Source organism: Zootermopsis nevadensis, unplaced genomic scaffold (assembly GCF_977971745.1).
Source record: "Zootermopsis nevadensis isolate Lab colony 2312 unplaced genomic scaffold, Znev_1.0 Znev_ptg000028l, whole genome shotgun sequence".
NCBI lineage: Eukaryota > Metazoa > Arthropoda > Insecta > Blattodea > Termopsidae > Zootermopsis > Zootermopsis nevadensis.
Window position 1 is genome coordinate 250,063 of NW_028259160.1, and position 21,840 is coordinate 271,902.

Consider the following 21,840-nt stretch of genomic DNA (forward strand, 5'->3'; position numbering starts at 1 on the left):
ACAACCATCACATACAGAAGTAACCACAGATTTTACTGAAGGTTAAAAAATGTTATAAATTTCGTTTATTTTAATTTCCATATTAATTAAGAACTGAATATATAACACAATAACTGAATTTTAATTATTCGTTTCAACAACATAACGTGTTTATGCGAAATTCTAGGTTTATTTCGATAAGGTTTGCTGCAGAATGCTTTACGATGGGAAATTCAAGGGTAACATCACATGAGTAACTTTAATTATGACCTTGTACATTGCTACACACAACAAATGTTCATTTGCGCCCCCTATATGTAGGGGTGGAAAACATATTGACAAGGAGAGCCGAGATGTTTACAGTAGGGCAGAGAGAACAGCTGACAACTACAAGGTGTATACGGCGTCATGCCAACACAACAAAATCGAATATTCCTAGATTTAAAACGAACAAAAAAATAACATAAAATCACAGTGAACGTTGTAGATCTTACTTCCGGGATGCTGTAGTTAAGTTCTTCTTCCTCCATCTGTAGGTGATTGATTCCCAAGTAGTAATTTAATTCATTTCAGGCAATATATCTGAGTGCACGTGTTCGGTAAACTCCCTATGAGGTCTGCTTTTAAAATTTATACGAATAAAAGAGAAAGTAGAAATATCCAACTTATGCCTCTACTTCTTTATCCCCTACCTTCTTTTCTTCGCCTTTCTTTGACCAATCTGGCTTTTTCTGCAATAAAGAAAAGAACATACTAAGAAAATTTTCGATGACACCTTCTTCTGGGTTGTTGCGCCGTGTGGTCTGGTAGAAGTTTACAGAAGTTCCAGAGGTCTTTTCTGCCCCCATTATCAGGGCTCGCCCTGATGATGGAGGCAGAAAGGACCTCCGAAACGTTGGTAAACTTCTACCAGACCACACGGCGCAACAACCCAGAAGACAGCCATCTTCAAACTCACCGCCGTAAAAACTTCAAATCCTATTAAACATTATAAACACTGAATACAGAAAATGGTATTTTATTTACACTAAGTAACCATACTGTTCATGAAATTGTATCATTTTAGATACTTCGTTATGCATGAAATTTTTAGGTACCGAAACGAGCAATCACAATAAAATGCTTTAAAACACTGAAGCACTCCATACGAAGTGTCCTACAGCTACAGGTGGTCGGCAGAGTGTCGTGTGGTATAGGAATACAGTATAAATGACCGACCAAAGAAATTAGTTGAACTCGTGACTTGGAAAGTTACGTGACGAAAGACAGGGATACGTCTCATTAAGTGTATGGAGGTTTTTAAGTTATAAGGCTACATACATTCGTTCCTTAAAAATTATACCCTGAATTTTGAGAAAAAAAAATTACAATTTAGAAATGGTCATAAAATAGGATGAATTTAACTCAATGGGTTCTACTCCTAGTTCACATTTTGAAAGAGATTTTATAAAAAAAAAATACTCAAATAAGTACAACAGAATCAATCCGAATTTCGTTGATTTTCGGGAAATAAACTTATGTTTCATTTTGTTACCAGAGCCAGAATTTTGTGTTTCTAATAGGCCAAAGTGGAAAACACGTTGACAGATGTTACAATTTTTTTTATAAGACAGACGTAAAATAAATTCAATGCGTTAATTTGAATTGAAATCTCTGTAACAAGTTTCCAAGTCACGAAGCGATCTTCACTGTGAAGTGAAAGCTGTAAAAGATATAAACACACAAAGACAAACAGAGAGGAAATTAAGAAAATAATATAAAGAAGGGTTATGTCCGCATGCAACGGTTAATATATCCAATTGGCAGCAAGGATTAGTTAAGCCTGTGACAAGACTAAGAATATTTCACTACGTCATCATTGATGCTAGCTTCAGATTCCGGTCTTTGGAGCTGAGTGACCTTGTCGTTTTGACATTTTGGAGGAACCTGGAATCAGTATTTTCCTCCGAAACTAAGCGGCGTCTCAACACACAATAACAGAATCTGAAACCTCTTCGCTGTTAAAACCTTAAATTCTCATGACAGTTGTTCAGGTAAACTATTAACCAGCTGATAGGCTTATACAGAATCGTAATTTTTAGAGTTAAAAACACGTCATTTCTAAAATAGTCAATATGCAGTTTTTTTTTGTAGAAACAGAATACGATATTAAGTTTAAATCCTGAGAGAATCTACATTACTGATAAGTGAAATTATTAAGAAACCAGTTTGTGTTATTGTTTTATTCTCAAACAGTAGGGAAGTTAACTGAATGACGATACGTATGGAATGAAGTTTAAACATCACATTTTGCTTTTCTTATTCTGCTTCTCTAAGCCACAACTGACTATTTCAGAAGTCTATGACCTAGCAGGCAAGTCTGTGAGGAGTTCTGCTGAGTTCAATATCTCACCTCTCCGAAGCTCCTCCCATGACGGACTGGGTTCTTGCAACTGCGGTAACTCTTAACTGACTCCTGTCTTATTCAACATTATTTTGTATGTTAAAGTGAAAAGAACAAGTCGGAAAGAAAACAGGCTGTAACTCTAAAATATACGAGGGCACAAATTTATATTCTACTTTGGTGGGGAAATATATGATAGATAAAACAAAACACAGCTACGCTACATTGACGTCATCCACCAATCGCACAAAATTCACGCCACAAAGACACCACAAAATAAGACACGAAAAACGAACAAAATTAACATAAAACAAAAACAAAAAATATATCGCCATTAAATATTCAGAAGAAATATTTCAAAAAGTGTAAAAATCTGTTTGTGTGTGTGTTTCACGTTCCGAACTGCTTTAGTTTAAGAGAAACATTCGAAAAGTGTGAGGTATAAATACTTGCTGTATTAATTATTTAATGAGAATGCGACTGGGTCAGGACAAAATTCAATTTGACATCCAGATAAATAAAAAAAAACTTTAGAGACAGATACAAATTTTAGTGTTTTGTTCTAGGGATGCTGTGTGTCTGTGTGACTATTTCTTCGTCTGCCAGTCTGCTTTTTCCGACTTCTTGGCCTGTGGGGTGAGATAAGTAAAGATACAGTTCACACACGAATGCGAATAAACGAGGACACATTCAGAACGGAAAATCATCCCCAGAGGCTCGAATTGCGTTGTTTCATCCTGACTCTGCTTTTAATAAGCAACGTGACCGCCAGTTACGTGCTTATAAATGGCTGCCGTTGGTCACAGTCCTCAGACAGATGTGCCCAGATCACGTCGTACCGTCCTATTTCCATAAGAACCACTTTTACATTTCCTCCCATCTATGTCTGTCTTCAAACTGGTCTCTTCCCTTCAGGGTCTGCAATTTTAATTTTGTAAGTATTTGATTTCTATCTCTATTTTGAATCCACCAAATAGTGATCTATATCAAAATGTCTTTTATAAAGACATCGGTCTGAATTAGTCTTAACATCAGAAGAATTCCACGTATGAACATTCCGATGTGCGAAAGTTTTATCGTTGACAATTAGATTTATTTTTTTGACGATACAAAGTTTTGTACTTTCAACACTTATCATCACTAAAGTCACATAAACCACAGTTCGAAACCGTCAATTTTAAAGTAACTCTTCTTTATTTCGTATTATAATATCCAAAAGAAACCGCTCTAGTCCCTCTTAAAATCTATCCTTCGAATTATACCATTTATCCCCATTTAGGCATATTCAGAACAGGTACACGGTGCCCAAGACGTCTTCATTTTACATACGACATCCTACAAAATGGCACTCGATTTAAAGTTCAAAGAAAAATTTTATAATCATATAATGATCTGTAAACACGAAAAACAATTCATTGAGATGTATCCTTTTTGGATTATTTGCTCAGTAAGACGAAAATTCTGTCGTGCAGCTTCGATAACACGAGCGACTACGTAAATTCACCACACATTTGAACAGAGCCCTGAGTTACATCACCGAGGCTGCAATTTTTTAAAGTTTTTCCTTAAGGTAACCCCAAAGGAAAAATTCGCAGGGGTTTATTCCGGGCTTTTGAGTGGCGACCGATATTCTGCTCTCCATGGACGTGGACACAAGTAGCCAATCAATTACCGGGGCATAAGCCATTGAGACTTCTTCCTTCGGGGTTACCTCAAGGAAAAATATTTCAAAAAAACAGCCACACTAATATAACTCAAGGCCTTGATTGTTTTGATACGTGGTGAAATTACGGGGCATAATTCCTGTCGAGTGGTCAAGAACGTAACAATTTTTGTTTCCAAAGTTGCACTACAGAACGATGATCTTATTGAGCATGTAATCCATTAAGGATAAATTTCCATAAATTGTTTTCCGTGTTCATAGATGTGTATGTAAAATTATATAAATATTAAAGCTTTTCTTTGAACTTTCAAGAGGGTATCATTTCGTGCGCTAATCTTTATGACCCCCAATCTGTAAACTCTTCACTAAAATATGTATTCTTACGCGTACTAGGATTCGTTAAGTCATGAGAAGTAAATTATAATATTCAGCGAGAATTACTATATAAAATAACTCACCTGCAAGGGAGAGAGAAATTTAGTTCAAATACTAAAAGTTGTAAAATGTGAAATGACAGTTATCGACTGACGTGTTTGTAAATCGAGAAGATATACCGTCGATGGACCTTGAACAGGCAGTCAGATTGTACAATCTTGTGACACAATTAAAAGTCCTATTAATTGGCTGAAAAGAATTTATCTACAAAGAATCTTGCCAACCCAATTCGAGCACTGTGTTACTATGACGTCACGTGGTAGTACTGACCTCCTTGTCCTCCTCCTCGAGGGTGAACTCCTTCTTCTTGACAACCTTGAGTTGGTTGCGGAAGTTGAACTCCGCTGCTTTCTTCTGCAGCTTGGCGAACTTGTTCTCGTATTTAGAAACCTTCTTCAGTGTGGGCTTTTGGCTGTAGGACACAAGACGTCGCAAGGAATTAATACTTAAGTCGTTCATTATCAGAAAATATTTTGTAGGAAACAAAAACAAATGAACGTGTTGCTCGCGTTTTAATGTTTCCCCTCTGGCTCTACATTTCTTGGAGAACCTCAGCTTCCTTATCTGTGGTTCCGAAACCATTTTGTTACAGTTGGTAGGGCTCCTTGGATAAGGAGTTGATCTGTCTTAGGTCTCTACCTACACAGGACTGCACAACATGGAAAAATGCCTCTAGTTGGATGCGATCCTACGCTCCAAGTTACTGAGAGGTCAAACCGCGGGCCCTACACCACGCGGTCAGTGTGGCCGACAGGGCTCACGTTTCTGAGTGGTAAATCCGGATATAATTGTAAATAATAAAAAGTGAAAAACATGCCTGAACGAAGAAACTGAAATTATTTTCCTGTAACAGAACATAAATACACAATTCTGCGGACTGGGCAATAAGAAATTAACAGTCTATATTGGCAACTATCAACTTCTTTGTGTGTGCTTTCAGTTAATTCAAGAAAGTTGAGGGAATTAATTTGTTTGTAATTCGCAGAATCAAAATATACTACATTATTACAGCGGAAACAAGAAAATTATGGAAAATACTATTCAAAGAAAATTAGTGTGATTTCATAGTAGTTCTTTCCACAATTTATCATTATTGAAGTTTAAGTCATGGAATACTTACAATTTACCCGGGAGATTGTTCACCAGACTGTTGAGGTCGGAGATCTGTTGGAATGATGTAAGAGAAATTAGAAAATTATTGTGATGTGCGAATAGTTAATCTAATTTAAATTTTTTGATACTTTTAAATTCAGTGAAAGAAATTAAATACTTGTCAGACACTTATTTATTTCCCACATTTCATGAACAAATGTACGTGAAGGAACTGCCTTGGTCAAGGGTCCAGGTTCGGCCGAGTTCTCTGCAGACATTTTAAGTGTCGAAATGGTAAAACCGAAATGTTCCATGTAGAATTCTGCTCCCCGAAACTGTTTTCTCGGCCACAGGATTTAAAGAGCTCGTAACAACAGAATTATAATCATCCAACCACTATGAATCATTGTTTCTTTTAAATTTTAACCCGAAGCCGATTTTTACCAATTTATTAAGATATTCTTTCGCATTACAATAAAGATGAAACTTCCTACATGGGATCTGAACTCCCGAAAATAATAATTATATAGTATTAGAAAATAGTCTTATTTACATTAATGAAATTCTACCGCTTGGCAAATTACATCAGAGGGAGAGAATTTAATAAATTATCGCCATGAGATGCGCGCCTGCGCACTGTGATTCATAACATTTGTTCATGAGACATGGTTAAATGCACGCACTTAGAGCATGCTGAAGAATTTATGAAAATTAAAAGTTATCTGTCTTCATACAAAATTATTTTATCTTACATAAACACATTTAAAACAGAGAAGAACACAACAAACATTGCAACAATATAAAACCCAGGCTGTAATTTACATTGCAACATCATCTCCCATGCACATACAAGCATTAAACACAGGTTATGGTTTAATTCTATAACTGAGAAAGCCATGAAGATGTGTGTTTTATTGCGGTGTAATGAATGAGTTCGGGTCGAAACAACAGGAAATTGAGGCAAGTCCACAGGCACGTTTGTTATGCGAGAGACAGAGAAGGAGGCCTAAAGCGATTAATTATTTTATTTATAATAAAGTAACTTTATGAAGTTTTGTATGAACGTGCTTTCCTTACGAACAATTTGATTCAAACTACTAATGGGGAAAAACTAGACATTTAAAAAATGTCCGTTCTGAGAAATCTTTCGGGCATTTTAAGGATGTTATAGGTCAGGCATAGGAATGTAAACCTGGTATTTACGAAAACTCATCATGAACGAATAGAAGGAGAGAACTATATGACTAAGATGGCGGTCTTCTGGGTCGTAGTGCCGTGTCTTCTGGTAGAATTTTACCGACGTTTCAGAGGTCCTTCTTGCCTCAGACATAAAGGTGATGGAGGCAGGAAGGACCTTTGAAACGTTTTGTAAACTTATACCGGACTACATGGAGCTACCACGAAGAAATGAGTCATCTTCGTACTCACCGCCGTGAGAACCTCAAATCTTAATCTGTACGACTATTTATAACTAAACAGAATTCGTCCCTGGCAACTTGCAGTGGGTCGTGCTAAAGGTATTGGGGAGAAAAGAAGTTGATGCTATTTCTGTGGTTGTATCAACTGCCAAACCGGAAGAGGAGTAGAATAAATGGATAACTTAGTTCAGAGGTCGGCAATCATTTTATTATCGCGGGCCGGATTGGCTATTCATGTGATTAGTGAGGGGCACAGAGAAAAATTGATGTCTTGGACAATAAGAGAAACTGTATTTTCTTAACATGAAGAGAACAGCTGTTATTCAATTTAAAACGGAAAATAAATAGCTGTATATCTCCATATAACTGAGGTTATTGTAAATACGTTATTAGCGCTCATATAGTTTTCATTTCAGTTCATTGATAATTTAATAAAACTTTAGTTTTTAATATTATATTGTTTTCTTAAATGTCATGTGGTCTCGACAACGGAACAATGTCGTATTCGTATTCATCATGTTTTGGTGTTTCCAAAATTACACTAAAGACAGATTCCGTTACCTACGACTTAATTTTAAGAATATTTTTATTTCAGGCAAAATTTTTAGGTCCTGTTAGGAACATCTTCGAGCCTTACAATGTCTAAAGATCGATTAATATTAACAATTATTACATATCATCTGTTACTAATGCATCTACGTTTGGTCATATAAAATACATTAAAATTCTCGAAAATAAAGGATGAGAATATACTGTATTACACAAACATTAAAGTACATAGAGGACATAATACATTTCAACGCAGTACAATTCTCTCAAAAGAAATATGTTCCAGACAACAATTTAATGTTAACATATCATCACATCAAGATTTTGTTCTATATTCGCACTTATGTCCTATAATATTCAACATTTTCGACATTACATTTGTAAGACCCGAATATGGTACTAACAGGAATGAAACTTGTTTCTGTGAAGAAACATTCTTATGAGAAAATGCGAGTGACTTAACCTAGCTTTAGTTTAATTTTAAATGGAAACATTTACTTTTATGTAATTATTGCGGTTTTAACGTCATAAATTTAATTTTCAAGATGCTCATTTGTTTATATATGTATATATATATAAACATAAGCGTAATGGCAAGAAATAACAAAAATAAATTAAATGAAACAAATGAATATAAATATATATATATATATATATATATATAGTTACCAATGTTCATCAGTAGCAAAAAATTGTTGCCCTTCTTGTATTGGCTAATTCCCAAATCATGTGACGGGCAGAGTTAATAGGTTGCGAGGGCTACATGCTGTCTGCGGACTGCAGGTTGCCGACCCCTGGGTTAGTTAACAGACAATCAACCCCAAGTTGGCAACAGGGAATTTTTGGCCTTATAATGATGACAAACACATTAGAGTGACTGCTACAGACTTTGGAAGGGAAAATTTCTCTTAAGTTTTGAAAGTACGATTAACTAATAGAAAGTAATTAAATAAAATTATAAAAATGTTCCTGAAAATTTAAAATATTTTCTTGTGTTTAATTTAGCGAAACAAAAACACAAGGCTCAAATCATCAAAGTAACACCATGCTATGACGTACTTTGATGAATTTCATGAATATCCAACCTAAATGGTCACATTTAAAATTATTTTTATACAATCGGTACTTCTAGTGAAAGCAGCTCACCAAGCGCATCTAATTGGCCTGCCATTTGTTTACATCTTCTGATGTCAGAAGGCTACTAATTCGGTTAATATAAATTAATTTAAAATTAATATAATCTGTGAAGAAAAGGGATATATATAGTTTTTCATGTTACACACGAAACTTGTTCTACAAAACGGCTTATCGCAATCCACGGCGATGGTTCATAAAGTAAAGATTTATTTTCCCGCCTTGTCATCTTAAAGTTACGGACTGCACATGCAAGTAAAAAACAATAACTTTATCTGAATATTATGTAAATAGAAATTGAAGGACTACACAGTAAAAAGGGATCATATTTATGAATGATGTGATATTCTCTTTCCAAGAAGAGCTGTGGACAACCGACAACACGATGATCAATGAATAGTAGCAACTGATTACACAGTATTCTGGACATAACGTCCATCACCGATTCTGTATTTTGGATGTTCTTATTATTCGAACCAACTCTGATCAGAGATACACGTGCTTATTTGCAAGTACGTGCCAGACTTAATACGTAATAGAATCGCAAAACAATTGAATAAACCAGATTTATGCCATGGCATAGTTTTCAGTCACTGCAACAGGGTGTTTCTGAAGTTGGGTTTCAAACAGACGCCTTATTAATTTTGTTCTAAGCACATTTGTGGTTCTTGGAGACGAGACTCGTAACATTTGAATCAGAAACATCACGCAGAATTCTGAAACGATACCAAAGACACGTTTCCTCGCTCGGGGAGGGGCAGGGGGGGGGGTGAGGGGTGTCCACTGGTCTTGGTCAGGTTTGGCCGCGCTGCTGCAGTGCAGGGCAGCATGGCACTTGGTTGCTTCTAGCGAAATCTGACGGCGAAACATTTGTTCTAAAAGGGACTTGGAAAATGAAGTGTGAGTTGACGGTGAGATCAAAAAGTCGTCCCACTGATTATTTTGAAAACAGCCTGTATCAAGCATAAAAGTCACACATCGGCTTCTGTTTATCGTTACCCCTGGACATCTTACAAGACACGTTATTGTGGAATATAGGTGTAGCATCAACTAATTTAACATTATAAAAATATGAAGTGCCATACTTTGTTGCATGCAATAAAAAGGGTTTTTTGGAAAACTCTTATCCTATTCAAAGATGCTGTCCAAATCGACTGACGGGTTATGCAACCAAGCTACGCAGCACTAAGTTAGGTACAAAGAAATCTATGAGTTAGTGGATCAGTTGCTGGGAAACATATATAGCTGTCAGGAACAAGCAGCCCTCTGTCGATTCACAAGACAATTACGCATGTATGTTTCGGAAACTTTCAGCTCTATGTATTTACACTGCAACGGTGATCTCAATTGGCTATTTGTACGGTGTTAAAGAGGAAGGAGGGGAAGAAACGTGTGCAGTCCAGAGGAGTTATAAGGTGGGCGGTTACCAAAAACAACAGGGAAGTGAACAAGGCAGAAAACAAACGAGTAGCTGGAGTTAAAACTTCTGACATATTCCACTAAACGTGTAAAGTCGTAGTGTTGTATGAAGCCCTTGTAGCAGTGTGTTTACAAATAAAATATGCAATGCGAACCAAACAAAAATATAAACAAGAATGCAAACCAAAACGTGGAGTGTTAACCATACATACTTTGAAAAGCCAAGTGTTGTACGAGAGGGAAAAGTTAGTCTCATTTTAATGGCGAGGATAGTTAGCCAGTAAGCAGAGGTTAAGTGTTAGAAAAGGATACAGCAGGAGGCTGCAAGAAACATACGATCTTAAAACTTTCCACAGAAAATGCAGCGCCAAGCAAAATTCTGCTGGGGGATTTAGATATTACAGTGTTGCACAAAAAGAGGGCGGCCACGTTCAAGAACAGTTGGATCTTGTGGCCAAGCATTCCGGAGCATGCGCGCGTCAAAGGACAGAACTCGCACCACTGCCAACTTCTACATCTACTTTTACTATGGTCTTTACTGCTAGCGTGTTTACGATGCATGAACGAGTCTACGAGTCTATGCGTGTATACACAGGGAATCTACTTGTGGTGTGTGGCTGCCTACCCAGCCCTCTGAAGCTTGCACATTTTCATTTTTAGGAGCATTGAAATGCATTATTATAATTTAATATTTTCACTTCAATTTCCGTCCAACTTGCTTTAGGGTCATATCAGGCCGGCATGAAGCCACTTCATTTCTATTCCCAAAGACAAATAAATAATTTACTGAGAGGGCAAGGTGAAGGGGTAATTGGGGTGTGATCAACCGTTTATGTTTGAGTAAAGTGAAGCACTTCATATCAGAACGAAACAAAGGGCGCTGCACTTTCAGCTATGTTTAAGTACTGAGTTATCTGCTCCTTTCACTCAGAGTCACGACCAAGTACGAACGGCCCAATTTAGCAGAAGTATGCAAACGTTCAGCCGGGGCTGGACAGGCGTTTACAGACTTCTCCATGGAGAAACAATCTGTCATGGGGGGGGGGGGGGGGAAGACTTTGCTTCAAAAGTGGAGAAGTGTAGACAAATTCCAAAATTCCTTCCACTTCACAAGGAGGGGAGGTGGGGAGGGCATTGGAATTCCGTCCACACACTCCGTTGTCTCCATACCTCCCAGTCCCTCTTTCTCACTTCAAGTTCCAAATCCCATTTCTGACCCTCACACATTAACACGCGATCGTAATACTCCTTGATGATATTCTTGAGTAGATCTAAAAGAACAAATATATTCAAGTGAAGTACACACTTAGTGCACACTCTGATTCACTTTGCTCTGTGATAACATGGCACAACTGTTTGTGTTTGCGGTGCGTCATCTGATGTCGCTGGACGTATGTTTCATAACGGAACTGGCAAGTTGTTTAATTCTGTTAAACATTTATAAATATTCTTTAATAACTTGTCATTCCTGAAAACTCTGTTCTCTGCTGGATCGGACTCGAACGGTGTCCGTGAGGGACGGACGCTCAGCGTCGGAAACAGAATGTACACTCATGAAATTAACAATTAGAACGCCAAAATCTCAATAACAAATGACTTACGTCAGATCCTGGAAGTAAGCTGGAAAAGGATTTATGGGTAAACAAGGAAAGTGAATAAGATTACCATGCAATACAGTTATACCAAGAAGATTGGGGACATTAAAAAATAAAACAAAACTATAAAATTAGAGCAGTGAAAAACATTGATTGGATGGAATTAAACACTCGCACAAAATAGCCCTTTGCTTTACCTCAAATTCTTTCATTTTACTTATTCTCTCTAGTTCCCATTTATCACCCTCTAATATGTAAATTTTGTTCCAATATTGCTTGCAAATTGTTTGAAGTTCGGCTAAAACAGAGAGAAAAAGATGAAGAAGCAAGAAGCACAAGAATCAAATTCTCTTGTTAGTCAAAGTGAGATTCAGCCGCTGGCTCAGTCTCTCATGCATCAGAGTGGTCTTAAAGTTCGTGGCCCGGCCCGTCACCGGACTTCAATTCAAAAATTCTTTTCAGATTATCATTCGGTGAACAGTAAAAATATCAAGTATTGTTCGACGAATCAGCCGCACACTTTAACGTGTGAGAAAGAGCCAGTGGTAACCTCACTGCTACAAGCGAGAAAAATCCCTTCCTCAGCAAAAAACTTCTTTTCAGAACTGGAGAACACCCGAAGACATTGTCGGTTAGTTGTGGAAGTTCAGCCACATTGTTAATAAACTGCTATTGAAGAAACAAAGAAACATCAACATCAACATCAATCGATAAGTGTGTTTTAAGAAGCACTACAACAGTTGCACATAATAAAAGCAATTATACAAGAAAGTAATATACAGCATAAATTCACCAATAAATTACAGTTTATGTAAGCTTAGAGAGTGGTTGACGGTTCAGATGAGGATGGCGACAGACGAAATCGGAAGTTTGTTAACTTAAGGAAGTTATTCAGGACATTTGAAACCACCCTGATACCATCAAGTCTTGGTTTCATTTTACTGCCAAAAAGCGTTATGAAATACGTATCTTATCTTCTGCGTCGAGAAGAAACAGACATAAAGATGCCCTTCTCATATTTAATTTTCATAAAAAATATGTTTAATTACTTTAAACATTTTAATGAAAGAAATGTCATTTGGACTTAAATTCATATCAGATTTGACATACTTGTATCGTAATTTTTTTCCAAGTAATGTATTTGTATTTAAAGTGAAATTGGTGGTTTTAGAAGCATAATTAAACTTTCTCTTTATATTAGAAGTAGTGGCCTACAACGACACATTTCAAGACCACAGATATCCTTTTAGGAAAGGCAAATAACCTAATTTTTAATCTTAATTTTGGAGTTTAGTGCTTTTATAAGTTGTGTATCTTAAAAGGCACAGTTGCTTATAACCTTGTAGAACTATAACGGGAAATGTATTTTTCTTTCGACAAAATACGAGGAATGTAAATCACAAATTCAGTACCAAATCGCGTGCAAACAGGGCGGTTTAGGCAGCTTAACGAAACAGAAATGTCGACACAAGTTGAAGAAAATTCGACTAACATGTCGAGGAATATGTATCAGGAAGGAATCGATTCCTGAAGCACAAGAAGATTACGAGGCACCAAACACTTTAAAATGAAAGCAGTTGCGAGGTTAGGAACAGAGCGAAGCAACACGAAGTAGGGACATCCTAGCCGTCGTCATTATACGCCATTCGTGTTTGTGTGAAAATAGCTCGTGTTATGTTTTACGCTTTCAGGCCCAGATTGCATGTAATAAGCGATCTTTTTAATATTGCAATGCTCTTGTGAATTTTAGTTGTTTTTTTTTAAAAAAATTGATGGATTAAATTAACGAAAAGGAAAACAATGCGAATCTTTTCTTAATTTAAATCCATAAAAATGTTTCCCATAGAATCCTGCCAAATCAGCCAATGCCTTGCGTTATGATGTCTGATTTGGATTCTACGCATGCGTAGCCTCTCATTCCGTAAACCTGCCACAGAGATCAAGTGTCCCTACTCTGCAGTAAGATTCTGAACTAAAATGAATTTCAGTTTGAAAGAATTCTAAAGCCCCTAGTGTTATGAATTCTCTAACATTCAACAAATGCATCATTTCTTCTGATATCACTTGAGAAGTGTACATATATTTTATTTACAAAATATTGTGGGCCTGTTTTTTTTTTTGGAACTTATCTTGATAATAAGACATGTCAATGTTTAGTGTTGATTTGACTATTTTAAAATCGCTTTCACAGGTGCGTTCGAATCGCCTTGATCTCTGAGGGCATGTTGTAGGCTGAGGGCCTTACAGAATCGCACCTCCATGTTCTTTTTGGCCACTTCGTATTCGAGGTCGTATTTCTGTTCCTCTAGGGTTGAGATGCGCTTGTGGTACGCATTGATGACGGACTTGAGGTTTGCTGGTGGACAGGAAACAGGCAAATGCAGTCACATATGCCGATGGGTGCCACACATAGAAGGAGTTCTACTTGTGTACAGAGTTTCTGGCAAAGCGTACTATTTCTACTTGTATGTACAATTACAATTCACTTGTTTCCTCTAATTTACACACAGCAGCATTTCGTAGACATTCATTTGTCTTCAAACATGTCCGAACCGTTCAGTTTTGTCAATAGAAGAAATACGAATACAGTCAATAAGATTTGTTAATTTATACGACAAAGGCAGATAATTACACTCTACTTTAAACAGTATCAATACTCAGTTTTGGGAAAACGCCATTTTATTATCATATGCAACCAAAGTGAAATCCGAATTTAAGTTTCCGAAGGTTGTACCTGGAGTACAGACCTCTAACGGCAATAAGTGGAATCTGAATCTCTGGCTATGGGTACGACTTTATGGCATTCTGTCTTAAGTAGCATGGGACTTGCTTGAGTGACGTAATAGTATTTGTGCAGAACATAAGATCGCGAAACATGTAGCCGAAGTTGTACTTTTAGCTTAATTTCTTTAACTTCCCGTTAGCATGGGTTGCGACTTCCAGTCAGAGATCCTAAGCACACAAATGACGACACAAAACATGACAACAAGTTTTGAAGCCTAAGCTGCAACACAGACATTCGAATCTAGTGGAATCGCTGTATAACTAGAAAGAAATGAAGAAAGTACATTTATTAAGGACAAAGAGCTAACACGCAAAGGAGTTATTTGAATGCAAACCCACAGTGTTAAAATATCTGAGTCCTTCATCTGAAAACGAAACAGAAAGACGTAAAAAATTTGCAAGAAAAACGTAAGAAGTCTGTTAGGGACTGGTCTCTTTCCACAAAGAGTACAATGTTAAAAAACATAAAGAAAAGTGTTTTCAAGTTCATGATTTCTTTTAAGTTTTCAATAAAAGTAGCTTGCTTTGTGGTTGTGTTTGTCTTTAAGAGCTAAAAGACAGTAGTGGTTAAGAAACAAATCTACGAAGATTCCAGCGAAGGAATCAGACCTTTCTAGCAAGAGCTTAAAGTGTTATTTAGAGAAGACTTTCTCCCGAGTCACTCTTACACCGAACTTAAAATTATTCAAAACTTACTCATTTTTTTACATTTTCTAATATTTCCCGTGTACATTCAATCATGATATTTTATTCTGCTTTTCTACTTTTCGTTCTGTGATATTCCAATTGTTATAAGATTAATTATTTCAAGAGAAGGCTTTCCTGTAGGCGAATTTTTAAAAATAAATTATCAGATTTCCCGTCTACCACCCCAAGGATGCACTGTATATTCCTTTGAAGTACATTTGTATCACATTTAGAGAAAATAATATTTTCCGAATTATAAACTTGAAATATCTTTCGTAAAACCTAAAGCAAAAACAAAAGACAGTCTCTCACCTACTGAACCCAGGACGACCGAAGTGTCTGCCAAACATCATATACACTGTTTGATTGTTTTTCATCGTTTAGGACAAAGCAGCCAGAGCGTGATGCTGACCGCTCATCTCCGTCTAACGCCGAAGTTAAAAATGTGCACAAATAAGGTAAAGTGAAGAGGCTCCAAGAACGACACAAGCCACACCGCCTTCTTTAATTTTCGAATTACTTCAATTTCTTTTGTGATATCACGGCTCAGAACAAGAAACATGAACTTGAAAGCGAAGCCTGCACATATATTACTAGAATAAATGTATCCGGAGCGAAAGAACTCGTCAACCTAAGCAGCAAAATTCTACCTCGAAATCTTTCTTTTTAACTGCGTATTCCAGGTCGAACTTGACGTCCTCCAAAGAGCTGATTCTCTCGTGGTAGTCCATGAGCACGCACTTAATTGTATCTGCGACGGACACACACACACATAGACACATCATTAAAAACCCAATACACTCAAGCTATGGAAGTGAAATGAATTGGAAATCAACTATTCTACCTAAGGTTGGCAGAAACTTACAAATTAAGGAAAAACAATAAATATAAAAAAGACAATACATAATTAAAATGAGTAACCCATTTTGTGTTAATCGTATGACGAACATTGCATCGCACACACTGAATACTAAAGACGTTCAGTACTTTCAACCTGTCAAGTATCCTTACGAAAATAAATGTATTTTCAATTTCTTTGTCCTTTAACAGTTTGTGATGGTATTACTGAAAATTTAACCCACGTGTTTTTTTAAGTGGAAAATTAATGAAAATGCGAGTATAAGCTAAGAAATCACCAAAAACAAAATAATTTATTAGAGTGAGGAGCAACTGTTTACTTATAAAGTTGTACTTAGCATTAAACATCACTTATAAATTACAAATATTGGTGATGAACCGAATAAAATTCCTAACCTCACTTTCACATGAACCACAGGCCTGATTCAAAGTTTCAGAGGACCGAAATTCTGAGAGTCCGGCAATACGTAAGCTGTTACATCTACCAATAACCTTCGCTGAATGAAATCAAGAAGTTTATGAAACCGAAATGACCAGCAATAACTGGGTCAATATGCATTGTAATTAGACGATTACCTTCCTGGGCAACTGTAAAAAGGAATTATATGATGTACGGGGAAATCCTTTGTAAAAATCACCCTAGTAAAAGAACCGGATTTGCGTCTTTCACCCCTTTAACAGCTCTCAAACTGCACGCAACTCGCGGTCTGTTTCTGTCACTTAGTTGTTCCTGTATTAATTGTGTCGTATTGTTTTCTGGAAATTTATTATTTGCATTTCCGTTAATATTGCTCTGGAAACAAAATGTAAAATAATAATAAAACAAAGAAAAGCTCCAAGGTTATGACACTAGATGAGAAAATAAATATTCTAGATATATTACGAGGTGGTATTAGCACAGCAATACTTGGCATACCACATCGTTGATACTTCATTTTAATGCTTAACTTTCCGATGATATATCATATTACACAGTTATTGAAAATAAATATCATTAAGTATATTAATTTTTATTGTATCTTTGCTTCGAATTTCCACGGATGCGTTCCTTAATCTTTTATAATATGAAGTTACTTCAACGCGGATTCACCGAACTCGAATTTCAGACCGGCACTGGTTAATTTCCAGCCGCCTTATAAATGTAAACCTCATTCAAATAAAAACTGTAAGAGTCAACAGACCGAAAGACCTACTTAAAGACTGATCCTGTTTACGAGGCGCATTTGTATAGCGGATCCATAATTAATGTTACAGGAATGTATTTCGTTTAACTGAACATCCTAAGAGGCATTTGATATTTTAAAATTAACTTTATATTTCATTACATCTTTCCTTTTCTGGGTCACCCTCTGCGTCTCAATTGCTGGATAGTATCAAAATTACAATAGAAGAATGTTCTGTCTTCCAGTGCTGACAGGAGCTGAAAACAGAGCTAGTTAGAACTGTCTTACGCCCACTGCTTCCATGTTTACTGCTAGCAGAAGAAATGGAACTCGTCTCGTGTTAAATATTTTAACACAATAATAATATAAACACTAAGCGCATTACCAAATATGATGCAAATACTTTAATTAATTCTAGCTTTACCTGGTTCATAAACTACTCTAGAGATACATAAAACATGTCGTCTGTAAGCATGAAAAAAAAGTATTAGCTTTTTAGCTCTAGTACAGTTTGCAAGCTAGGAAAATAAACCCAGAGCGGTTTGACGTTGTCACGTTAACTACAGTACTACGCATGCGTGAGTCTGATGTTATGAAACATCTATGAACATAACATCAGTCTGAGTTGCTTGACAGTGGCGGAAAAGAAAGTTGATGGCTGTAAAATTACTTGTAGCAAACAATCCCAAAACAACATCGCTCTGATTTATTGTCCTGTCTTCGTTATATGTTTTACAAAATAATTTGTAATCACGAGCCCTAAGTTTAGTGTGTGCTCACCTTCATTTGCATCGTCGACTTTCTTTGGTTTACCGCAGCGTTCATCAATGATCCTCTTCCTCTCGGCTGCTTTCCTCTCCTGCTCCTTCTTCAACTCTTCAGCGGCCTTCTTTCTCAGCAATAACTGCACAGGATATCAAAAATTTAGCTCATCTGCCTTTCAAACTGCCTGAGGTAACTGACACGAACGAAGGCGGGTGGCGAGCACAGAGTGAGCAAGACGCAGATACTAAATATGCAATGTTGCAAAAGCCAGTAATTTTTTGCACATTTCAATTGCTTGTTCCGTCAGCCTTAGCTTACGTTCTTGCGCTTTGGCGACATTGTAAACTGGCATGTCGGCGTCTGTTTCACGCTTGAATTTACTGAATACTTTTACACAAGCTCCCTGGTCAGTGTGTAGAATCTGTTGCCTGAGATTTTCACTTTCCATGATTTTATGTACTAGTTGTTTATCTGATGCAGAAAACCAACAATTTGCTTTCAGTTAATAACACGTCAATCATACAATATACCACAAAAACAATGTCTACTTATAACACGAACAACACTACAACTCAAGTGAGCGTTTAGCATGTGACTGCAGCCGAATGACTCATGGGAACACGTACTAGGGGATGCGCAGAAGCGACCAAAACTCAGCCGCCATCGTTCGTATCGCGCAATGGAAACAAGGAACAAATCAGTTCGAAACAAGAGAGTTACACTGAGCGTCTATAAAAATGAGTTATAAATGTTAGAATCTTGCCTGCAAAATTTGACTAGAATGTATACTTATGTCTTAGAAACTGGTGACAGGTGAAACAATTCTATTGACTTACCCTGAGTTTTTTCTTCCTCTCTGGGGTCATGAAACCCTTCTTGGCCTTCTTGGCTTTGGCCGTCTCCTCCAGGCGCTTGCGCACCTCAGCGCGTTTGCGCTCGATCTCGGCCTGCTTCAACTTTTTCGCCTGAAACACAAATATGGACTCGTAGCGTAACATAACCTACAAGTCTCAGGAATTAATAAGAATGCTTCGTGATGCGAACAAGCAAGGCGTGTTCATGCGCGTGATAATTTTACGTCATAAACACGAATAATAAATTTATATTAAATTGAATGCTGGAGAATTTTACAAACGATTTCGAGCAACTTCAATTTTAATTTAAATCGGACAATTTTAAGTATCACTTTACATAAGAGCATGAGTGAGTTCAGCAGCGTTTGTCACTTGAGTTAACAAAGGCTGTTCGACACACTGAAATACGTGTATTGTTCTATTAAATACCACACGGTATGAAAGGATATACGTCTGTTATTTAATGTTTATAAATCACGAATTGGACGTCAGTAAAACGAATTACTAACTTCTTTACTTTACTTTCTCTCAGAATATCCTTATGAATTTTGTACAGTATTACTATGTTATATTATAAGTAAGCCTAAATATCTTAAAATTAAAACATTATTTATATCATTCGTGTGAGGCAACTTTTTTCATTTTATTTTAATAGAACCTTCGCGGCGTTAATTTACACGGTCTAGCAGAATATTCAGATTACTTTCGAGGTCAGATAACAAAATAAAACAAAAAATAACTACTTACCTATGTTTGTCTTGGTTTGTAAGTTAGTATAAGAGTGCAAACACTATTTTTCAAAATAAGTTAAATATACAGAATTTTCTTATGACCACCAATAGTAGATATTCCTGAACGTTATCATATCTGTCAACATTTCTCATGGTGCTTTGGTCTAAGAAACCTTCTTATGCCAAGGTATTTCGATGATGAACAATTTCTATCATTTGAAACATGTGAGTTGTTAGCTTTAACTATTTATAGATGACATTAAACGTTTTCTTCACTTTTATTATCAAATGATGGAAAAAATCACATCAGAAAAATCAGTGCTTCTGAGAGACGTACCTTTTGCATGACATGAAATCAGTCAACAAAGGGAAGGGCTGATCTATAACAGAGCAAATTAAACGATAGGGAATCGTGAGATTGACACAACTGGTAATTAAAAATCACGTGAATATAATTATATTTCCGTTTGTCAGATGTAGAAGAAAACAGGGAGGGACACAACCATTACATTCACCACATGGTTTATAATCCTCGAAATGGAAACACATAGTAAACACATTATATGTGCGTTGAGTGGATGCAGAAAATGTTTGAAATTTTTTTTTAATTAAATCAAAGATAATGCTGGTATGTATCCTTAATAAAAGTTTGTAGTTTCTAGATAACAAATTATCAATCAATTGCACCACAGAAATGGGCCAACCGATCGAATGTTTGTGCTCCCTGATTTCAATAATCATCTCTATATAAATACACGAAGAAACTTCATTATTATATTTCGGAAGAATGAGACTCAAAGTACATGTCGTGATAAAGAAATATGTTCATAACTCTAAAGGCGTTCGCCTATCATAACGTTCACGATATGCGTATCCTATAGGTGGCCATTTTGATTTTTGTGCGAGACTGTTCTATTTGTCGCCTTATAAATTAGTGTTTCTCTGTGGTTAAGTAAAGGTTCTTCTCTTCTGGTTTGGTTAGTTTCAGACGTGGTGCATGCTGGTACATTACGTGCCTCCTCGATGCGAATTCTCTGTAACAGAAACAGAAAAGTACAAATTAGAAGTGTACCACGGTTCAGTCTGTGAATAAGTTACGTTGCAAATGCAACTATTCGGACAGCTTAAAGTTTGTCCTAACTCCATAATGAACTGATGTAAAACAGAAAGCCTCACTGATCATTTTTAGTGGAGTTCGGGAGCAGACGGTCAGAAGGCGGAGGGTAAAGGATCACAGCGTGAAGGCGAAGACAAGGAAGAAATCTTCACGTATTATAAGACTCGGCACTAGATGGAGGTGAGTGGTCAACATCATGTTACAGCCACTCCCAATGGCGTTTGTTAAAACGCCATTGGGTGGACATCAAAACATATCTGGATGCAGCGTTGGCAGTTAAACTTTAGGATACACTAAAGCGAGTAGAGTAATTGAAAACAAAATAATATTACAACCTCAGTTCAAATTGGGATGCCTAAGGAAAAGAAAGATTGATCAGTGAAGCCGTAACTGCATTTGTTACAAATTTGTAAAAATATTCAGTATATTACATGCTGTCCACTTATTTACAGATTACGCCTTTGTCTGTGAGCTCTGAAAGTTCCATGAATTTGAAATTTAAATCTCAACTTAATATATGTGAACTTACACTCCGATTTCACAGATTTTATTTAACGAAAAATATCCAAGAACACACACATATGTATATATGTACAAATGCCTTGCCAATTTATGTGGCTTCGCAAAATGTTAATTTATATTAGGAAACTGAACATAGAACAACATAAAAATATGTACAACAGTTTAAAAACATTGTCGTGGCTGCAAAATAAAAATAAATCACGTCCAAAGTAATGCACAAGTTAAATGAAGCGCAATATGAGGTTTCATTTAAGGGGCAACCAAAAATAATTCATCCAATTAAAAACAATCGTCTCACATATAAACACACTATAGATTACAAAAATCAATAAACCCGGGTTCTAAAATGTGAAATATTAGTTATCTCCTGGCAATGTTGGGGGTTGAATATTTGATACCTTTGTGAATTTTTGAATACTTTTCTGGATGACCCAATTTAGACTGAACTAGAAATATTCCGGGTCAGAAACCGATTTGGAGATTCATATTTCGTCTGTTTTTGAGTGATTTTTTTGCAATTTTATGGAAATTCAAATCTCCCAATTCCCAGTGTGCTAGAAGTAACATTGTATATACTACTGAGATTAATAAATAAACTTAAATAATTGAATGAATGTACAAATGAATTATTTTATTGTTATTATTATTATTAAAAATTTAAATAAGTACCTGTTTTCTCTAAAATTTAATCA

At 36.4% G+C, this 21,840-nt stretch overlaps 1 protein-coding gene across 14 annotated transcripts in view; it reads right to left on the reverse strand.

Moving 5' to 3' along the window:
• Positions 1–219: 219 nt before the first annotated feature.
• LOC110840873 (troponin wings up A) overlaps positions 220–21,840 on the reverse strand; it is a 28,295-nt gene continuing 6,674 nt past the window's right edge. Inside the window, exons 3-10 of one of the 14 annotated variants that reach the window (XR_015537543.1) lie at positions 20,526–20,543; positions 18,761–18,889; positions 17,940–18,063; positions 11,243–11,343; positions 5,581–5,624; positions 4,731–4,872; positions 2,372–2,991; positions 220–710 (exon numbers count right to left, since the gene is read on the reverse strand). Coding sequence is in view for 8 of the 14 variants with exons in the window: in XM_087357735.1 (XP_087213861.1) it covers positions 645–710; positions 4,731–4,872; positions 5,581–5,624; positions 11,865–11,965; positions 17,940–18,063; positions 18,761–18,889; positions 20,526–20,543 (624 nt within the window). In the remaining 6 variants the exon portion in view is untranslated. Of the gene's footprint in view, positions 711–2,371; positions 2,992–4,730; positions 4,873–5,580; positions 5,625–11,242; positions 11,344–11,864; positions 11,966–13,922; positions 14,024–15,788; positions 15,890–17,939; positions 18,064–18,760; positions 18,890–20,525; positions 20,544–21,840 lie in introns of all 14 variants that reach the window. The other 13 variants (XR_015537544.1, XR_015537542.1, XR_015537545.1 and 10 more) reach the window with 13 other exon arrangements.